The 16,821-nt window shown below is 43.7% G+C and overlaps 1 protein-coding gene across 2 annotated transcripts; it reads right to left on the bottom strand.

Annotated features, from left to right (window-relative positions):
* Window positions 1-1,826: 1,826 nt before the first annotated feature.
* Window positions 1,827-16,108, bottom strand: PRDM12 (PR/SET domain 12). Of its 2 annotated transcripts, none has more exons than XM_087944289.1 (5): window positions 15,823-16,108; window positions 10,224-10,414; window positions 6,756-6,911; window positions 4,860-4,982; window positions 1,827-3,751 (listed from the first exon to the last, which is right to left on the bottom strand). In XM_087944289.1, the coding sequence occupies exons 1-5, from the start codon at window positions 16,106-16,108 to the stop codon at window positions 3,305-3,307; spliced, it is 1,203 nt and encodes a 400-aa protein (XP_087800415.1). In that variant the 3' UTR covers window positions 1,827-3,304. The 2 variants fall into 2 exon arrangements, with proteins under 2 accessions (XP_087800415.1, XP_026544546.1); XM_026688761.2 differs by having other exon boundaries at window positions 1,827-3,687; window positions 4,871-4,982.
* Window positions 16,109-16,821: the final 713 nt, after the last annotated feature.

Here is a 16,821-nt window from a genome sequence, read left to right as displayed (position 1 = left end):
CTTGAGAACCAGAAACCTAACTTTTATTTCACTTTTCATTAGACTGTTCCTCTTGGGGGTTAACAGAGCCCAGTCAGGCTTGAGGCCTATTTGAAAAGCGGTGCTCTGTCGCCCTCTAGTGCCCATTTAGAGGATATGCTTTATTTCCTCAGATCTACTGTTAAATTTATTTAAGCACACGAGTGAATCCGTTGAGTTTTGCCCCATTTTATGACCTTTCTTGCCACAGTTGTTAAGTGAATCACGCCGGTTGTTAAGTTAGCAACACAGTTGTTAAGTGAATGTGGCTTGTCAGAAGTTTGCAAAAGGGGATCATGTAATGCAGCAACCGTCATAAATGTGAACCAGTTGCCAAGCATCTCAATTTTAATCACATGATCATGGAGGTTGTAAGTGTGGAAAACGGTCATGTTACTTTTTTCATTGCCTTTATAACTTTGGATCTCATTAAACAAATTGTTGTAAGTGTACTTTCCTTCCTTTGGAAGAGTCCACCGAGGACAATATACAGTGTGTGTGTGTGTGTGTGTGGGTGGTGTGTATTTATATATTATATATATATATATATATATATATATATATATATATATTATATATATATATATATATATATATATTGGAAGATTTTGTGGAAGGAAACCAGTTGTGACAGGGTTCACACACTGAACATGCTGGCTGAGGAATTCTGGGAACTGAAGTCCACGCATGGTATCTGGGGAATTCTGGGAGTTAAAGTTGGTGAGGTTGAGAAACAATCAGCAAATTGTAAAACTGATCTGGGAAAGGAGTCTGAGGATTTCTTTAAAAAAAATCAAAGAAAAATCAGCCCAGGCCAGCAAAATGGAACAAAGAGGACTAGAAACTTGAAATCCCCAGTTGCCTTGTTCCCAGAACACAGCAGTCATAAACTATCTGTCCTAAAAAAGCTTTTCATTCCAAGATGTCATATTTTGTTCATGTTTTATTATGATTCTTTATTTAGAATACAAGAGTATGAGATACAAAGATATATTTATATGTATATTTATGTATTTACAGCTGTGTACATCATACAATTATTACATAATTGATATTAAAGTGTTGGGGTGGGTTTTGTTTTGTTTTGTAAATAGGCGTTTTACATTATTTTATCTACAAGGTTAAAGTGACCATTGTGTATGACAACTCAAGACATCTTATTGTTATCAGGACAGATTTTCCGAAGCAGCCAGGGACTTTTGCATTTCTTAAAAATGCCTATTTTACAAAAAAAAAAAAAAAAAAGTCCATTCCTGAATCCCATTTAGGTCCGTGATGGGAATTAGGGAAAGAAACTGTTTCTTCTGCATGTCGAAGGTTGAAGTAGGTACCAAACATTTGCAAAACTTTGATTTGACAAAAGACACAAATTGCACAATTTTTTTTTTTCTGGGGAGAAGCTCTAGAAAGTTGCAATCCCACTATACAAAACTGAGTGGAACCCTTTCCTAAAACAATGTCTTTGTTTTTATTTCAAGTCCTTTTTCCCCCTCCAAGTTTTAAACATGAGTGGGCAACTGTTTTCTCTCCAACAGACAAACTTACACTGGGAGAAATGCAGAAACGTGTATGCAACCAGTTAAAATTATATATATATATATATATATATATATATATATATATATATATATATTATATATTATATTAATATAATATATATATATATAATACTCCGAGAAGCACAAAGCCTAAGACACAAGCCTGAAGATGATGAATGAGACTTCATCGAAACGTCGCCTAGATACTTCCAATTTTACGAGAAAACCCGAATAACCAAAGATCCACATACAAAAAGCACCACTCAAAGTCTATTAATTGGTTTCATTTCTGATAAATGCAGTGTGGAGGTGCAGACATCTTATCTGGGCTGCGAAGCTAAGCAGGATTAAGCCTGGTTAGTAATTGGAGGGGTCTGGAGTCGAAGAAAGCACATTGGTTTTTATTTATTTGTTAAAAATCCCTTTTGAACTGTGGCCCAGCAACAGAAGGAAGTCTTCAGAGCAGGCCTTGCGTTTTGGGGAATGGGAATACAACACCCCTGCCAAGTAAGCTGATTGACAGGAAGTCCTTGACTTACGACCATAATTGGGAACTGGCTGTTAAGCAAACTGCATGTCGTTAATCAAATCCCCCTTCCTGCCCTGATTTTGTTTGTCAGAAGACAGCTGCGAACGTCGTAAACGTGAATCGGTTGCGAAGTGCCTGGGATTGCCATTAGACGATCAGGCGATGGGCATAAGTGTGAGGACTGGTCGTAAGTCACTTTATTCAGTGCTACTGTAACTTTGAATGGTCACTAAATGAGCGTTCATAAGTCGAGGATTACCTTAGTCCCATGTTGGGAATGGAAGAAGGGAAAGACTCCCCCTTGTGGCTGAAATTGGAAATGAGCAACGATGGGAGAACTGCCCAACATTCAGAATTTGCCCCAAATTAATTGTTTCTTTCTGGGAAATGATCTCTGGACTCAGGCAAGGAGTGTAATCCCTGTGATATATTCTAGATTGCTTCTCCATTGGCATAGGGGTTTCTTTCTTTCTTTCTTTCTTTCTTTCTTTCTTTCTTTCTTTCTTTCTTTCTTTCTTTCTTTCTTTCTTTCTTTCTTTCTTTCTTTTTCTTCCTTCCTTCCTTCTCTTATTTATTAAATTTCTATGCTCCCATTTCCTCTACAAAATGATTCTGGGCAGCTTACCAATTCTTTCTTTCTTTCTTTCTTTCTTTCTTTCTTTCTTTTTCTTTCTTTCTTTCTTTCTTTCTTTCTTTCTTTCTTTCTTTCTTTCTCTTTCTCTCTTGCCTCTGGAAAGCCTGAATAGAGAAACTCTGGGGCAACAATTTGCCCTTCTTCCTTTCTCTCCTCTTTGGACGTCTCCGTTTCTACCACAACTCGCTCCCACCCCAACAGTTGCACAACCCACAACCGGAGGGGGCCAGAAAAAAAACTTCTCCCTTAGTCCTCCCCCACCCTACCCCCCAAAAAGGATCCAAAGCCTTCCCCCTGGATTAAAAAGTCTCCTCGGGGGGGGGGGGAGGCAAGACCCCTTCCCTTGCCCAGTATCCTGCAAGAAAACTGCTTAAAAAAAACTGCATCTTCTCTCGATATTCTGCACCGTTATGGTTGCGTCCCTCTGCCGGAGCAGAGCTGAGACGGCTGTACAGTAACCAGACTTGTGTGTCCAACGGGGGGGGCAGCCTGAGGTCCCTGGGGGCCACAGAGACTGTCTCACCCCATCGTGCAGCCTCGGCTTTCCCTCCGCGTGGCCTAGGAGAGCCAACCACCCCCCAGCCTTCACAGCACCATGGTGGGGATGTGGTGTCCCAGAGCCGTGGCGTGCGGCACAGGCAGGGCGGGCGAGTGTGGCTGCAGGGCCCCATTGGGAGGGCGGTGCCGGGCACTTTTCTGGTGCGCCCGGAGGCCGGCCAGCTGCGAGTAGGCGCTTTGGCAGACTTGGCACTTGTAAGGCCGCTCTCCAGTGTGAAGGCGGACGTGGTTGCGCAGGGTGGAGGACTGGCTGAAGCGGCGGTTGCAGAAGCGGCAGATGAAGGGCTTGTCCAGGGTGTGGATCCGCATGTGGGAACGCAGGTTGCTGCGCGAGTTGAAGCCGCGGTGGCAGATGACGCAGCGCATGCGGCCCACGGTGTTGAGCCCGCCTTCAGCCAGGTGGAAGTCCTCTGCGGGGTGGGGAGGGAAGGAAGGAAGATAAGTAGGCAAACAGGAGGGATAAGAAGGAGCTTCCTGCCACTGGGTTTTTGGGAAGGTAATCGCTGTTGTGCCCATGATGCCAGGAGAACCCTGGGCTTGGAAATCAAGAGATCTTCAGAAGTTGAGAGATTAGATTTGGCCACTGGGAGAAGTCTGGAGGTGTCTATCCATCCATCCACTCCTCCCTCCCTCCCTCCCTCCTTCTCTCCATCCATATCATTCATCTCTGTCTGTCTATCTATCTACCTACCTATCATCCATCCATCCATCCATCCATCCATCCATATAGCTAGCTAGCTAGCAAATCTATCTAATCTGTCCACTTCATCTCTCTCTATCCATCCAAATCTTTCTCCTCTATCAATTTATCTGCCTATCCATCCATGTCATCTATCTATCTATCTATCTATCTATCTATCTATCTATCTATCTATCTATCTAATCTTATCTAACTATCTATCTATCTATCTATCTATCTAATCTATCTAATCTTATCTATTTCTCTATCTATCTAATCTATCTATCTATCTAATCTAATCTATCTATCTAATCTAATCTAATCTAATCTAATCTATCTATCTATCTATCTAATCTAATCTATCTATCTATCTATCTAATCTAATCTAATCTATCTAATCTATCTAATCTTATCTATCTATCTATCTATCTATCTATCTATCTATCTAATCTATCTATCTAATCTAATCTAATCTATCTATCTATCTATCTATCTATCTATCTATCTATCTATCTAATCTAATCTAATCTATCTATCTATCTATCTATCTATCATCTATCTTATCTATCTTATCTATCTTATCTATCTATCTATCTATCTATCTGTCTGTCTATCTGTCTATCTGTCTATCTGTCTATCTGTCTAATCTGTCTGTTTCATCTCTCTCTCTATTCCTCCAAATCCTTCATCTCTATCTATCGATTTATCTGCCTATCCATCTGTCTGGTGGAGAAGTCTGCAAGTTTAACCGTGAGAGTTAATGTTGGGTTATCCCTGCAACCATTAGTTCCTTTGCATCCATCGCATACAAGGCTGTCGTTTGCCTCTATCGTCAACACCTTTAAATACGACGGATGTCGTTGGTGTTATATTGGCACGCTGATGTCATGGCAGATATCGAGCTATCTCCTTACCATGTTTGTTCTTCTTTTGTTCCTCTTCAAGTCCCAGGACACCAGGAATGCCCAAAAAGGTATTGTGAGAATTTCCATACCAAACTAGCAGTTCTTGATCGGGTGGGATCATCTGGAGGGAGAGGAGAGAAGACTGAACATTGGTGATTGTGCTGGTCCTTCTCTAAGAAGAAACGTGCGACGGAGACCAGCTGCATCAGATCAAGGGAAGACGTCGCCCAACATTGTGCCATTGATTACCCAAATCGATCAACTTCAAGGTGTGATTCTCCACTGTGTTACTACTGCAATGATTCCCTTAACAACGGTGGCAAGAAAGGCCGTCAAATGGGGCAGAGCTAACTTAGCAAATGCTTCACTTAGCAACATCAATTTTGGGGCTCAGTTATGGCCCTAAATCGAAGACTGTTTTGATCCTCTAAGGATGTCTAACCGAAGAAAGCAAGATCAAAACCACAGCTGGCGTGCGGCTTTCTCCTTCCCGTTTAATCTTTTAATTACAATAATATCTTTTAAAAATTAGCCAAAGGCAGCGAGGAGGCACCTGGGTAAGCCAGCCGTCACCGCGATCCCTGCTCAGCTTTTCGAAGGCACCTATGGCTAAAAAAAAAAAACCAGGACTGGGACAATTAATTAAATCAGTTTAAACGTCGCTCTAATGAAGCGGTTGGCTGTAAGGAGGAAAGCATTTATTTTGTGAGTTCCAAAACTATCCAAAGAGCATTAAATGGGATTTAATTTTTCACGCTGCAGAGAAGCACTTTTGGCAGGAGGGGACTCTTTCTGTTAATTGGCTTTTAATACAGGTGTTTACATGAGCTGCAGGCAGGCAAGCCACAGTGTGTGTGTGTGGGGGGGGGTGTCTGTGTGGGTTTGTGTGTGAAATGACAAGGGACCGCACCTTCTAATAGGTGTGCAATCCTTCTGGTGGTTTCGCACCTATTAGAAGCAAATATATGTACAGTAATTCTCAGGAGTTAAACGGCAACGATTTCTTTCTTTCTTTCTTTAAAAAAATAAGATTTTTGCTGATGGCTTAAGGTCCTGTCAGCTTCATCTGTTTTCTCCCCTGTCCTATTTTCCTGTTTGGTCTCTTTGACAGTGTCACACCGCTGTCATTATCTTTCTTTTTTTGTGGGTTGCCAAAGAAATAAGCCGCCAGCCGCCATCAACAAGCATTTGAAAACCTCTAGAAAAGAAAGAAAGAAAAAAAAAGAAAGAGAGAAAGGCTTGGGTGGGTGTTTTTTTTCTTCCCTCCCCTCTCCTAAGAGGCTTAAGTGAGAATCTTAACTGTTATTTTTCCCATTAGAAAGCCCAACCTGAGCCATAAAAGAAATGCGGCACCCCTTAATAACAGTACTTAGTTCATGCGCGGCGCGGAATCACATAGATTGAGAACGCGTGAAGAGGCACCACAAACATCGCAACCTGTTAGTGGGTGTGTTGCTCTTTTGCGTGGCCCAGACTTTTAGCATTTTTCAAATTGCAAAAGCTCAAAGCCATTACGGTTGTTAAATCGATTCAGCGGAGCCTTTAAATGTGCAGCTCTCGACAGCTATGTTCACAACAAGCCAAGGGAAATTAGGAAGCCCGGAGATCATTTTTAAACTTACTTCCATTTTTATTTTTATTTTCTTTTTTTTTTTAAATGACAAACTGTCACTTAGCAAGCAAGCTTGGATGTGGCTGGCCTCGCTTCTTCGGCCCGAACTCAGTTTGAAAACACGCTTTTTTGAACCACGGGGTGCTTTTTTTTTTTTTTTTTAAAGAACATACTGTTGAGAAATTCAAGGCACTTGGGAAAGAAAAAGAAACTGTTTCTCTGTAAATGCAGGTACAACCAGCCCAGAGTCTCTCTCTTCATTTTGGCTGCCCAATTTCATACCTCAATGGCTTTGTAGAAGATGCTATTCCCAATCTGGACCACTTCCAAATTCTGTTCCTGTTCGTTCCGGGCACACTTGATGTAGGTCATCCAACTACGATGGTCTTCTTGGCTCGCGTCAATGAAATATCGAACCGTCCCGTCTTCATTGAAGACCTGAGGTTAAGAAAACCCAATGATTAATCCTGGCTTTTTTTAAAAAAAAAAGAAACCTTCAATATATAATGCTTTATTCCATAGCCATTAGGCCAGCGTTTCTCTACCTTGGCGATTTAAGACAGGTGGACTTCAATTCCCAGAATGCCCCAGCCAGCCTGAGGAATTATGGGGAATAATGCAGATTTTCTTTCTACTGGGGTCTTAAGTGATTCTTAAACTGTTTGACCCAATGACTTGTTATCCCAGTTTCAAATAAAAGTCCTTATCCCCATATATTAAAAAAATCTCACCCCATTTTATGCAAACAGCCCAGACTGGATCCGGGACCCACAAATAAGCAATTGCACATAACTGCATTGTTCCAGATTATCCCCAGTTTATATTGATATGAAGAAAATTAAGTTGTGGGACGTGAGTAGATGGTGTATCAGATTATGAAGAACACTGCAGAAAATAGATGGGAATGTCTTTGTTTAACGACCGCAGTGGGCCTTGAAAAATCTCTCGGGACCTTCTAAGAGTCCATGCATATATATCATGATTAGTCTGGTTTGGAATAGGGGAAAATCTTGGCCATTGAGTCTTTTAAGTGAGCACAGCTGTGATTGCATGTTTTTTGCTGTGTGAGCCACCCAACAATAGTTCGGGATATTTTTCTAGTTTAGAAAACTCTCTGTTGTAAAAATTGGAAAACTTGCAGAGAGCAAAATAGAGGAGAAGGGAGGGAAGGAGGGAGGGGGAAGAAAGTTTGCAAAAAGGGAAGAAAACATGCAAGGAGAAATAAAGAAAAAGAAAGCCCACAAAGAGGAAAAAAGAAAGAAGATAATTGGCTAAGAGGAAAAGAGAAGAAAACTTGTGAAGAGAAAGAAAGAAGGAAAGGAAAGAAGGAGAAGCTGAGGAAAGAGAAGGAATGGAAGAAGGAAGGAAGGAGAGGCAGAGGAAAAAAGAATATAGGGGAAGGAAGGAAGGAAGCAGGAAGGAGAGGTGGAGGAAAGAAAAGAGAGTGGGAGAAGGAAGGAAGGAAGGAAGGAAGGAAGGAAGGAAGGAAGGAAGGAAGGAAGGAAGGAAGGGAGAAAACTCGCAAAGAGGAACAAAAGAAGAAAACTTGCCAAGAGAAATAAAGAAGAAAACTTTCAAAGAGGGAAAAAATGGTCTCAGGAACACAAATGAGTTGGAAACAGAGCTGCAGCGATTCTGATCTGCTGTCAATTGCAGAATAAATATCCTACATGAGCTTTGCAAAAAAAAAAAAAAAAGGTTGCCTTGGAAAAATTCAAGCGCGAGAGAGGGAAGAAATGCCTTTCCAGAAAACAGGCTTATTCTCCCTTTCAAATCAAATCACACAGGAAAAGGCCTCCGTCGTCGTGGGGAAGGGCACATTACGATGCATTCATGAAGAAATTAGATCTTTTAATAAAAAAAATTTTTTTTTTAAAGTAACTCGTCAAGGCCAGTTGCTTGCACAAGTAGGTGCCTATTAGGAAAAGCTTTGCAAAAAAGGGGGGAAAAACCAACCATGCATCCCAAGAATAGATATACAAATTTAAATTTATGTATTTCTAGCCGTGCATCTCCCACCAAACAGATACAGAATGAACTGAAGTGCGAGGCGGGGAGGGGAAGAAAAAAAAACCTTGAGCTTCACAGGCAGCTTCCTTTATCCCTGGGTTGAATAGCTGTCATTTGCCTTCATTTATGGAGTTTTGAATAAAGAAAAAATTAGAAAGGCACCATTATGTCTCTAATGGCAGCTTAAAACACACATTCAACTCATTTTTCTCAAGATAGATAACAAAAACCAGCAACTTAATTCGCAGAGCAGGCGAAGCTGGGCTGGTTTTAACCTTGGTTTCTTTTTTAGCGGCTTGGCTTTCTGAATTCAGCTTCTTTTCCTGGCTTAAGGTTTCTGAACCTAACATTAACATTTACTAGCGTGTGGGGTGGGTGATTTTACCTGTTTTCTGCAGGAGCGCAGAACGAGCCACCGTTCAATAACCAAAATGACCGTAAGCTGCCCAAAGTTAGTCTGTGGTCATATGGGTGGCCAATTGTCATGCCCTTGGTAGAGTCGGGCTCTGAGGGAGAGGAGGAACAGCCAACAGGGAGTGGAAGTGTGGCTCTGGAGGTTGTGGAGGAGGCTGGGGAAGGGCAGAGGCCAACTGGGAAGTCAGAGGAAGAACCAGGCCCATCCTAGGACACGCAGGGAGGAATGGAGGAGGAAACAACTTGGCTTACGAGAGAGGAAGCGGCCATGATCCTCCTCATTGGTTGCAGCTGGGGAGACTAGTATATAAGAGAGACAATTACAACACAGCATTGCCAGAAGCAGCGTGTGTTATTTTGAGTTGAAGTTATCTTGGTTGGCGTCCTTCAACAGACTGTGCCTTGTTAACTCGTTGAAGCTGATAATTACTTATCCTGGCCCGTTATGAAATTGTTCATTGTAGTTTGTTTTGGTTTTTTTTTTCACCTCTATCTGCTCATTAAGTTCGGACTGTATTGCTTTCTTTTGAAGACTATTTTTGAGTACGTTTTATCTCCGCTGAGAATTATTGTTGAACACTGGGGCCAAGTTGGAGGCATTAAAGGACATTTATTTACATTTTGGATTTTGTTCGCTCTGGGTCATCACACCAATAAATTGTACAAACCAATAGACAGGCTGGGTTCTGAAAAGCCTGCCCAACATCAAAGTAAAAACTAACCAGGATTAGCATGTTGTGAGAATGGGGCGAGTCAAAAGCCTGTCCTGAGCAGGTTAAATGTGGAATCAGTCTTGCTTGGTCAAGGTCACAAATAGGTCGTTAAGTCCTGCGTTGTTAAGTCACAAAAGGTCACAAAAGGGGAATCACGTGACTTGGGGGGCGGGGCAATACAACAGGCATAAATACATGCCAGTTGCCAAGCCTCTGAATGTTGATCACGAGATCACAGGGGTGCGAGGACGGCCATGAGAAAAACGGCTATCATCGTTCATTTTTTTCGGTGCCGCTGTAACTTGGAACAGTCACTAAATGAATTGAGAACTGCCTATAGGGGGCACCTCTCTAAGCCCCCAACCAATGGTGGGATTCAAACATTTTTACTTCCGGTTATGTGGGCGTGGCTTGGTGGGAGTGGCAGGGGAAGGATACTGCAAACTCCCCCTTCCCTCCCCACCCCACTGACCTGCTTTCCAGCTCCGTTCTCCTGGGCAGGGCAACCAAAGGAGACCCAGCCGATCAGTTGGGACTCAGTCAGAACCTGCTGACGACCACCTCTGCCCCCAACCCCGCGAGCCTTCTTCGCGTGCACAGAGTCTGCCTTTACCTCCCACATGAGGCTGTTGTTCTTGCACAGGTCCACGTGATCGGGAGAGATGATCCGGCCCGTAAAAGGTCCCATCTCCGTACCGGCCTTGATCCAAGTTTTGGAGAAGATGCCCAAGCCTTCCCCAGGGATGGAGCTTTGGGCGATGATGACCTCCGAAGGTAGGACGAGGCTAGAGAGCTTCTGGACTTCTGCAGACAAGAGAATCCGAAGGGAAGCGGGGGAGATTAACCACACCAGAATAACAGAAGGGACTTTGGAGGTCTTCTAGTCCAACCCCCTGCTCAAGCATTATCCCATTCCAGACCAAAACAAAAACAAAAACCTACAACACTCACAAAAGTGCAAACCACATCACCAAATCGCTCCCTTCCTCTGGCTTTAACCAACACACCTTTTGTCCTGGTAACTCCAACCAAGGTTTGCTGAATGAACCGTCGTTACCTAGATTTGCCCATCGTACGAAGCTGGACTAGCTTCACCCCTGCATTAACGAAGGGATCCCAATTTGCACCCTGACCTACCATCTAAACCATCATCTCCCCCCCTCCCCCCCCAGGAGGCTGCGCTGAAGCCAAAGAAGCCACAACCCCGCTGGCACACCCACAGAATGAAAAACCTGACTGCTAAATTGCGCAGGGCAGCACCTTCCGTACTGCAGACAAATCCCCGACAACACGAATTAAGGAACGGCATTGGATTTAGACAGGTTAATCTTCCATTGAAGCTGTTTTATGGGTAAATAATAATAATAGTGGAAAATATATTAGTTTAGGGGAGCGATGGGAATTGGCTGGGAATAAGCCACTTGGCAACATAGCACAAACTGGGAAATGCAATTGCCTGGTTTTTAGATTTGGGGACTCCTAAACAAACCCTTGCACAACCAGAGCTGTGTTAATGAACCACACCAAGCGGCTCAGACGTTCATTGGTCAAGAGAGATTAGTCAAGGTGAATTTGCCCATAAAATGTCCATCAGTTCTTCTCATCCTTTTCCCAATAACTCTCCTTGGTTCCAGTTTTATCTATAGTTTTTTAAAAAAAAATAAGTTTTTTTTTAATCTATCTGTTTGCTGTCTGTAAGCTGCTCTGAATACCTTTACAAGTGAAAGGCGTGGCAAATAAATTTAATAAACAAAATAAAACAGAACTCTGGTGCATTTGTAGACTAGCATCAATCAGCTTCTCCTTGCACCTTTCTTGGTTAAATTGTAGATGGGAACATCTTGAGCAATCAATCAATTCTTTTTACAGTTCTATTTTCCTAGAGAAAATTCAAGGTCACGCCCCTTGTAATGTCCACTGAAGCTCATTTAAATGTTCTGTTTTGCATTTGCACAGATATTGTCAAGGAAATACGCACAATCCAGAGTTTGGATTTACATTACACGCTTGATGTAAGGACATAAGAGGTGAGGTAAGAGAATCCCACAGCATTACGTACAATGTAGAAATGGACCTGGAGCAAAGGTTTTGTAGCCTCTATGTGGTCAACACACCCATGCGTGATTAAATCCACCTTCCTTTAAATGCTAACAGAGTTAAGACAGGGGTTGGAGAAATATTTGCAAACACCATTGTCTTTTGGAAAGATCAAGACATGTTAAAAGATGCTCTTAGGAAAACAGATATGGTTGTTAGTGGATCATGATGTCATTAAGCAAGTTGGCCAGGCATTTGTCTGGGATGGTTTGAAGGTTCTGGGTTGGACTAGACCTTCAAAGTTCGTTCCAACCCTATGATTTTGTGATACTATAGGTCTACGAATCTATGATTCTACGGTTATATGATTCTATATTATTATGAAATTATGTTATTATACTTCTATGAACCTATTCTATCGTTCTATGATACTGTAGTTCTATGGATCTATGATTCTATCATTCTATCGGATAATATAGAGACATTTAGAGACATTCCTCCTCTTAGGAGTCAGGTGCAGGAAGCTATTGAGGTAATCAGGTGTGCTAGACGCTTGGAATTGAAAACCAATTTCATGGCACATTTTTGTGATTGGGGTTGGTGGCACAGTCAGCCAGATGTTCAGACTGGATTCCACATTTTTGTCCAGCTACCGAGTCCTTCTTGAGGACCTGGGGCAGGCAGATGTGGAGGTTAGATGGGGTTATAAATATTGTCACAGGATGTGAGCCATTGCTGATGAAGCCGCCTTTGGCAATTGACCGACAGGGATTTTGTCAATGCCGATGGTGTTCAAGAGGCGCTTCAGATGTTTTAAGATTGCACCCGAGGCGCCTATGACTAACGGTACTTTATTATCAAAGGTATTTGTTGCCTGTCTCGCAGTTTGGGGTGACTCTGAGTGACATAATCAATCAATCAATTCAGTCAATCAAATAATAAGTTTCCAAACCATCCATCAGCCATTGTCTCTTTTATAAGTAGGATCTTGCATGCAGAAACACATCCACATACTCTCTTCCTCACAATTGCAAAGTGCAAACACACTCCGCCACTATCAAAATTAATTTGATTGATTCATTCGCTCAAAGGTCCAAGTATTTGCTTTTAAATGTTCACCTTTGATTTTCAGGTATCGGAACACCAGACGCAAAGGGGGCTAGACTATTTAATGTATGCCACTGTTGGAAGCAAATTATTGGAGTATATCAAGACGTGCCTGAGTCTAAAAGGACCCTTCTCTTTTTGAAACCACCCTGAAAAATACACTTATATATAGCGTAAAAACAATATAAATGTCAAGGATATGCTGAACCTCTTTCCCTCATGGCAGACTCAGTGCTAAAATCTTTATCCGGCCCACAGCATCCTCTTTTGCAAATGGCACCTGATTTGAGGTGTGTCGTGTGTGCCCATGGGGGAAATAAGGGTGCAATGAGCAATAAAGGACACACAATGTTGTGAAGTTACGGCCTGGTCACACACCCAGCCCGAAACGACACACTCAAGATGGGTTATCTGTGGCTGAGAGCTGAAAAAAGAGAGAGGTTGAATGGATGAAATTTGCACCAGGGATCTAATGTTTGAGATGCATGGGGTGTCAATCAAATTTGAGATCTCCTCGTTCTCCAAATGCATCTATCCAACTCCCACCCCCCCAAAAAAGAAGAATTTTAAATTAGTGTTCAACTTTTCTTTTTTGCACACACCTAATTTTTTTTGTGTTCAACTTTTCTTTTTTGCACACACTTATTTTTTTGTGTGTTCAACTTTTCTTTTTGCACACTTATTTTTTTTGTGTTCAACTTTTCTTTTTGCACAACTTTTATGTTCAACTTTCTTTTGCAATATTTTTGTGTGTTCAACTTTTCTTTTTTGCACACACTTATTTTTGTGTGTGTTCAACTTTTATATTTTGCACACACTTAATTTTTTGTGTGTTCAGCTTTTCTTTTTTGCACGCACCCAATTTTTTTGTCTCTACTGCTGGCCCTTTTTACCTCCCTGTGGCCTTTCTAAGAGAGATCTCCCCCCCCCCCTTGCTGAAAATCCCCAGCCATCCTGTATTTGAAGCTTAAAAAAGAAAAGAACCCAGACAACACCCAACTCCGTGTGCCAACTTTACGCACCCTCTGCAAGATTGCAACCTTTGGTTTCCTTAAGATTATTATTTTTTTCTCTGTTATCTCTCTCCAAGGACACCTGGGTCTCAGTGCCAGTTCATTTTTGCCCCCCCCTGCCGTCCCGGGGGCGGAAAAATGGAACAAGGACCGGACTTTAAAAAAATAACCCAACCCCAACAAGGCTACCTTGTTAAGATGGCTCAAGAAAGAACTTGGGAGAGAGCGGGTGAGAAAGAGAGAAAGAGGGGAAAAAACGTTAAAAAGCGAAGAGTGTGAGGTTAAATGGTGCCACGGCATTGCATAAAGCAATTTGTCACGCTGTTTAAAGTGATCCTCATTCATTCAAGACCCTTAGAAGGAAAATGGCTAATTCTAAATTCATTAGCCTTTAGAGAATGCTGTCGGCCAACACTGGGGAAAAGTGAATGGGCTAAGAAACTTGTTTTAAAAGGCGCAGGAATTCCTGGGGACAAAATGGGGAAGATTAGCAGGGCTGACATCTTTTGAAAGGGCACAGAATGGAGTTTTCACGGTAGATTAAGAAAGGAACAGTAATCTTTTGGGGTGAGGTGGAGAGAAAAAAAAACCAGGGAATCCCAAATGCCAGGAGGGAAAAGGAATTGCTTGTCCCGAGTTTGATGAATGAAGAGTAAGGACTTGAGACAGGTTAAAGAAAAGAAAATGGTCTCCAACAACTTTTAAAGTTCTCCATTTAAGCGGGAATGCTCCCTCCCATTCCTTTAAGGTCAGGCTCAAGTTAACTAAATGAATTTAAAACCTTTTTTTTAAATCAGTCAACTGCTATTACACGCCTAATAAGCCTTTAAATGCCTGGGTGTTTTGGGTTGTTGTTTTTTTAATGAAGCCAGGAAGAGACCCAAAGGAAAAAATTGAGTGTGAAAAGCAATAAAAAGAAGATTATGAGGATCTTGATATTTATTTATTTTGAAACCTTGGGAGAAAAGCAGTTCAAAAACTCAGCTAATCCGGTTCGGAGCTGTGGAAAGGAAAGATCTTGAAAGGAAAAGGAAAAGTTTTGGTTCAATGTTAAAAATAATCAGAACAGCCATTAAGTAGAAGTTAAATTATTACAATTTTTTTTTTTTTTGGGGGGGGTTGCATCTTTTTTAAAAAATAATCTTTTTGCTGGGAGGATTTTGTAGATCAGAAGGAGTTGCTCAGGATTTGAAAGGGAGGGGAAAGAGAGAAAGGGAGGAAAAGAAAAGGCAGGATTCACATAAGAATGGGTTCAAATGGATCCTTCCTGGGTCAAGGGGTTGTGTGAATTAGGCTTTTATGTAAACTAAACCATGGTGTAGTTTGAGAGGCGGGCATTATGCAGTCTGTAGTTTGGATGGTTATTGGAGGGGTGGGGGTGGAAATTCAGGATTTCAAGGTTGTGTGAACTTAGTTTCATAGCCCCAACACGGGTCTGGTGTGACTTGGGGAAGGCGGTGGCGATTGCAATGTCAGGTTTTAATTTTAATTCCTTAAATCGTCTCCTTTTTTAAACTCTGCATGTGAGTTGTGGCAAATCCTGGACCTCTAAAAACGCCCAGATGCATCCGCGGCACCACATACTAGGAGCAAGACGCACACGTGTAGAGAAACCAGCAGATACACACAACCCCAGAGGAAGCTCTACTTTCAGACCCGGGTCTGCAGTACAAATCACAGCAGGAGGGCATTGGTGCCCCGAAGACTCTCCTAAAAACGAGAAACTGGCCCGGGTCCTCTTCTTGGGTCGAGACAACCCCCTCGCCGGGGTCTTTCTCACCACGCCCGGGCTTGGAGGATCCAAACCGGGCGAAGCGCACACGTGTCCGACCCAGGTTCTAGCCTTCTCCGCGGCGTTTCCTCTGGGAAGCCAGAGGAGAGAGAGACGCGGGATTTCCAGAACCCCGCCGCTCCCCTGTACACGTGTCATCCCGCACTCACCCCGTTCCTGGGAAGAAGCTGAGCATTCACACGTGCAAAGTCTCGTTCTCCCCCCCTTCCCCAGCCAAAAAACAAAAAACAACCCGGTTGTAAAAAAGAGAGGGAAAAACTCACCTCCGGAGAAAGATTGAGCCAGGACCTCCGCCGTGAAGGCCGTTTTGGGATTCCCGTGGCCGCCGCCAACGCCACCCCCGGCCGCCGCCGCCGCCGCTGCCGCCGCTGCTCCGACTCCAACTCCGCTCTTCTCCTCCAGCAGCTGCTCTCCCAGCACGTTCCTCCAGCGGCCGTAGAGGAAGCTGTGCAGGATATCCGACGTGATGACCTCGGCCAGGGAGAGGCTGGGGGGCTTCAGAGCCCCTTTGAGGACCAGCGCCTCGGCCGGCAGCACGGAGCCCATCATGGGGAAGGGCCGGCGAGGAAGAGGTCGGGCGAAGGGGGCAGCAGCGGCAACAGCGGCAGCCCCGCACACCTTGGGGAGGCGCGGTCCCCCAGCCGATGCTCAGCTCCGGCCCAAATCTCAAAGTCTGGGACGCGACTCCGGGACTGGTAGATATAGATATATATATGGGCGACCTTTCTAATTGCTTATTAATGACTCGCCCCCCTCCTCCCTGACGAGAGAGAGAGAGAGGGAGGGAGAGAGAGAGAGAGAGAGAGAGAGAGAGAAAGATTTTCCAGAATGAAGTCCAGAGAGAGAGAGAGAGAGAGAGAGGGGGAGGTGCCCCCTCCCTGGAAGGGGTGGGGGCTCGGCTAGGAGAGAGAGAGAGAGAGAAGAGAGAGGGGGGGCGGGAGGAGGCGAGGCTCCGCCGGCCTGAGCCCACCCACCACACGAGGGAGACTGGGCTGCCCCCAAAGACACCTGCTCTTTCCCAGGTTCTTCGCAGAGCAGGGGCCATAAAGGGGAGGGGGCGCGGAGGAGCGGATCCAACGGCCACCTGCTCACCTGCGCGGGGCAGCCAAGACGCCTTTGGGTTCTTGTTCCTAATTCTCTTTTTTTTGGGGGGTGGGGGGTTTCTTTTCGCATTCAAAGGAACGGGGGTTCCCCCTTTGTCTCTTGGGGTCCCATCCACCCCCGTCCGAGTTTTAGGGGGTGCAAAGGCGAGGCGAGGCGGC

Source organism: Notechis scutatus, chromosome 15 (genome assembly GCF_049901735.1).
Source record: "Notechis scutatus isolate UNSWTSFEM ecotype Mainland chromosome 15, rNotScu1.2, whole genome shotgun sequence".
NCBI classification, from domain to species: domain Eukaryota; kingdom Metazoa; phylum Chordata; class Lepidosauria; order Squamata; family Elapidae; genus Notechis; species Notechis scutatus.
This window is presented reverse-complemented; position numbering and strand designations above follow the sequence as displayed.

Excerpts from the sequence above, each read along its gene's own strand:
- PRDM12 (XM_087944289.1), bottom strand. The coding sequence starts at position 16,108 with ATGATGGGCTCCGTGCTGCCGGCCGAGGCGCTGGTCCTCAAAGGGGCT. Across the intron at positions 10,415-15,822 it reads GGCTCAATCTTTCTCCGGAG|AAGTCCAGAAGCTCTCTAGC; the intron begins GTGAGTTTTTCC and ends TCTTGTCTGCAG. Across the intron at positions 3,752-4,859 it reads ACAAACATGGTAAGGAGATA|GAAGCTCCTTCTTATCCCTC; the intron begins GCTCGATATCTG and ends ACCCAGTGGCAG.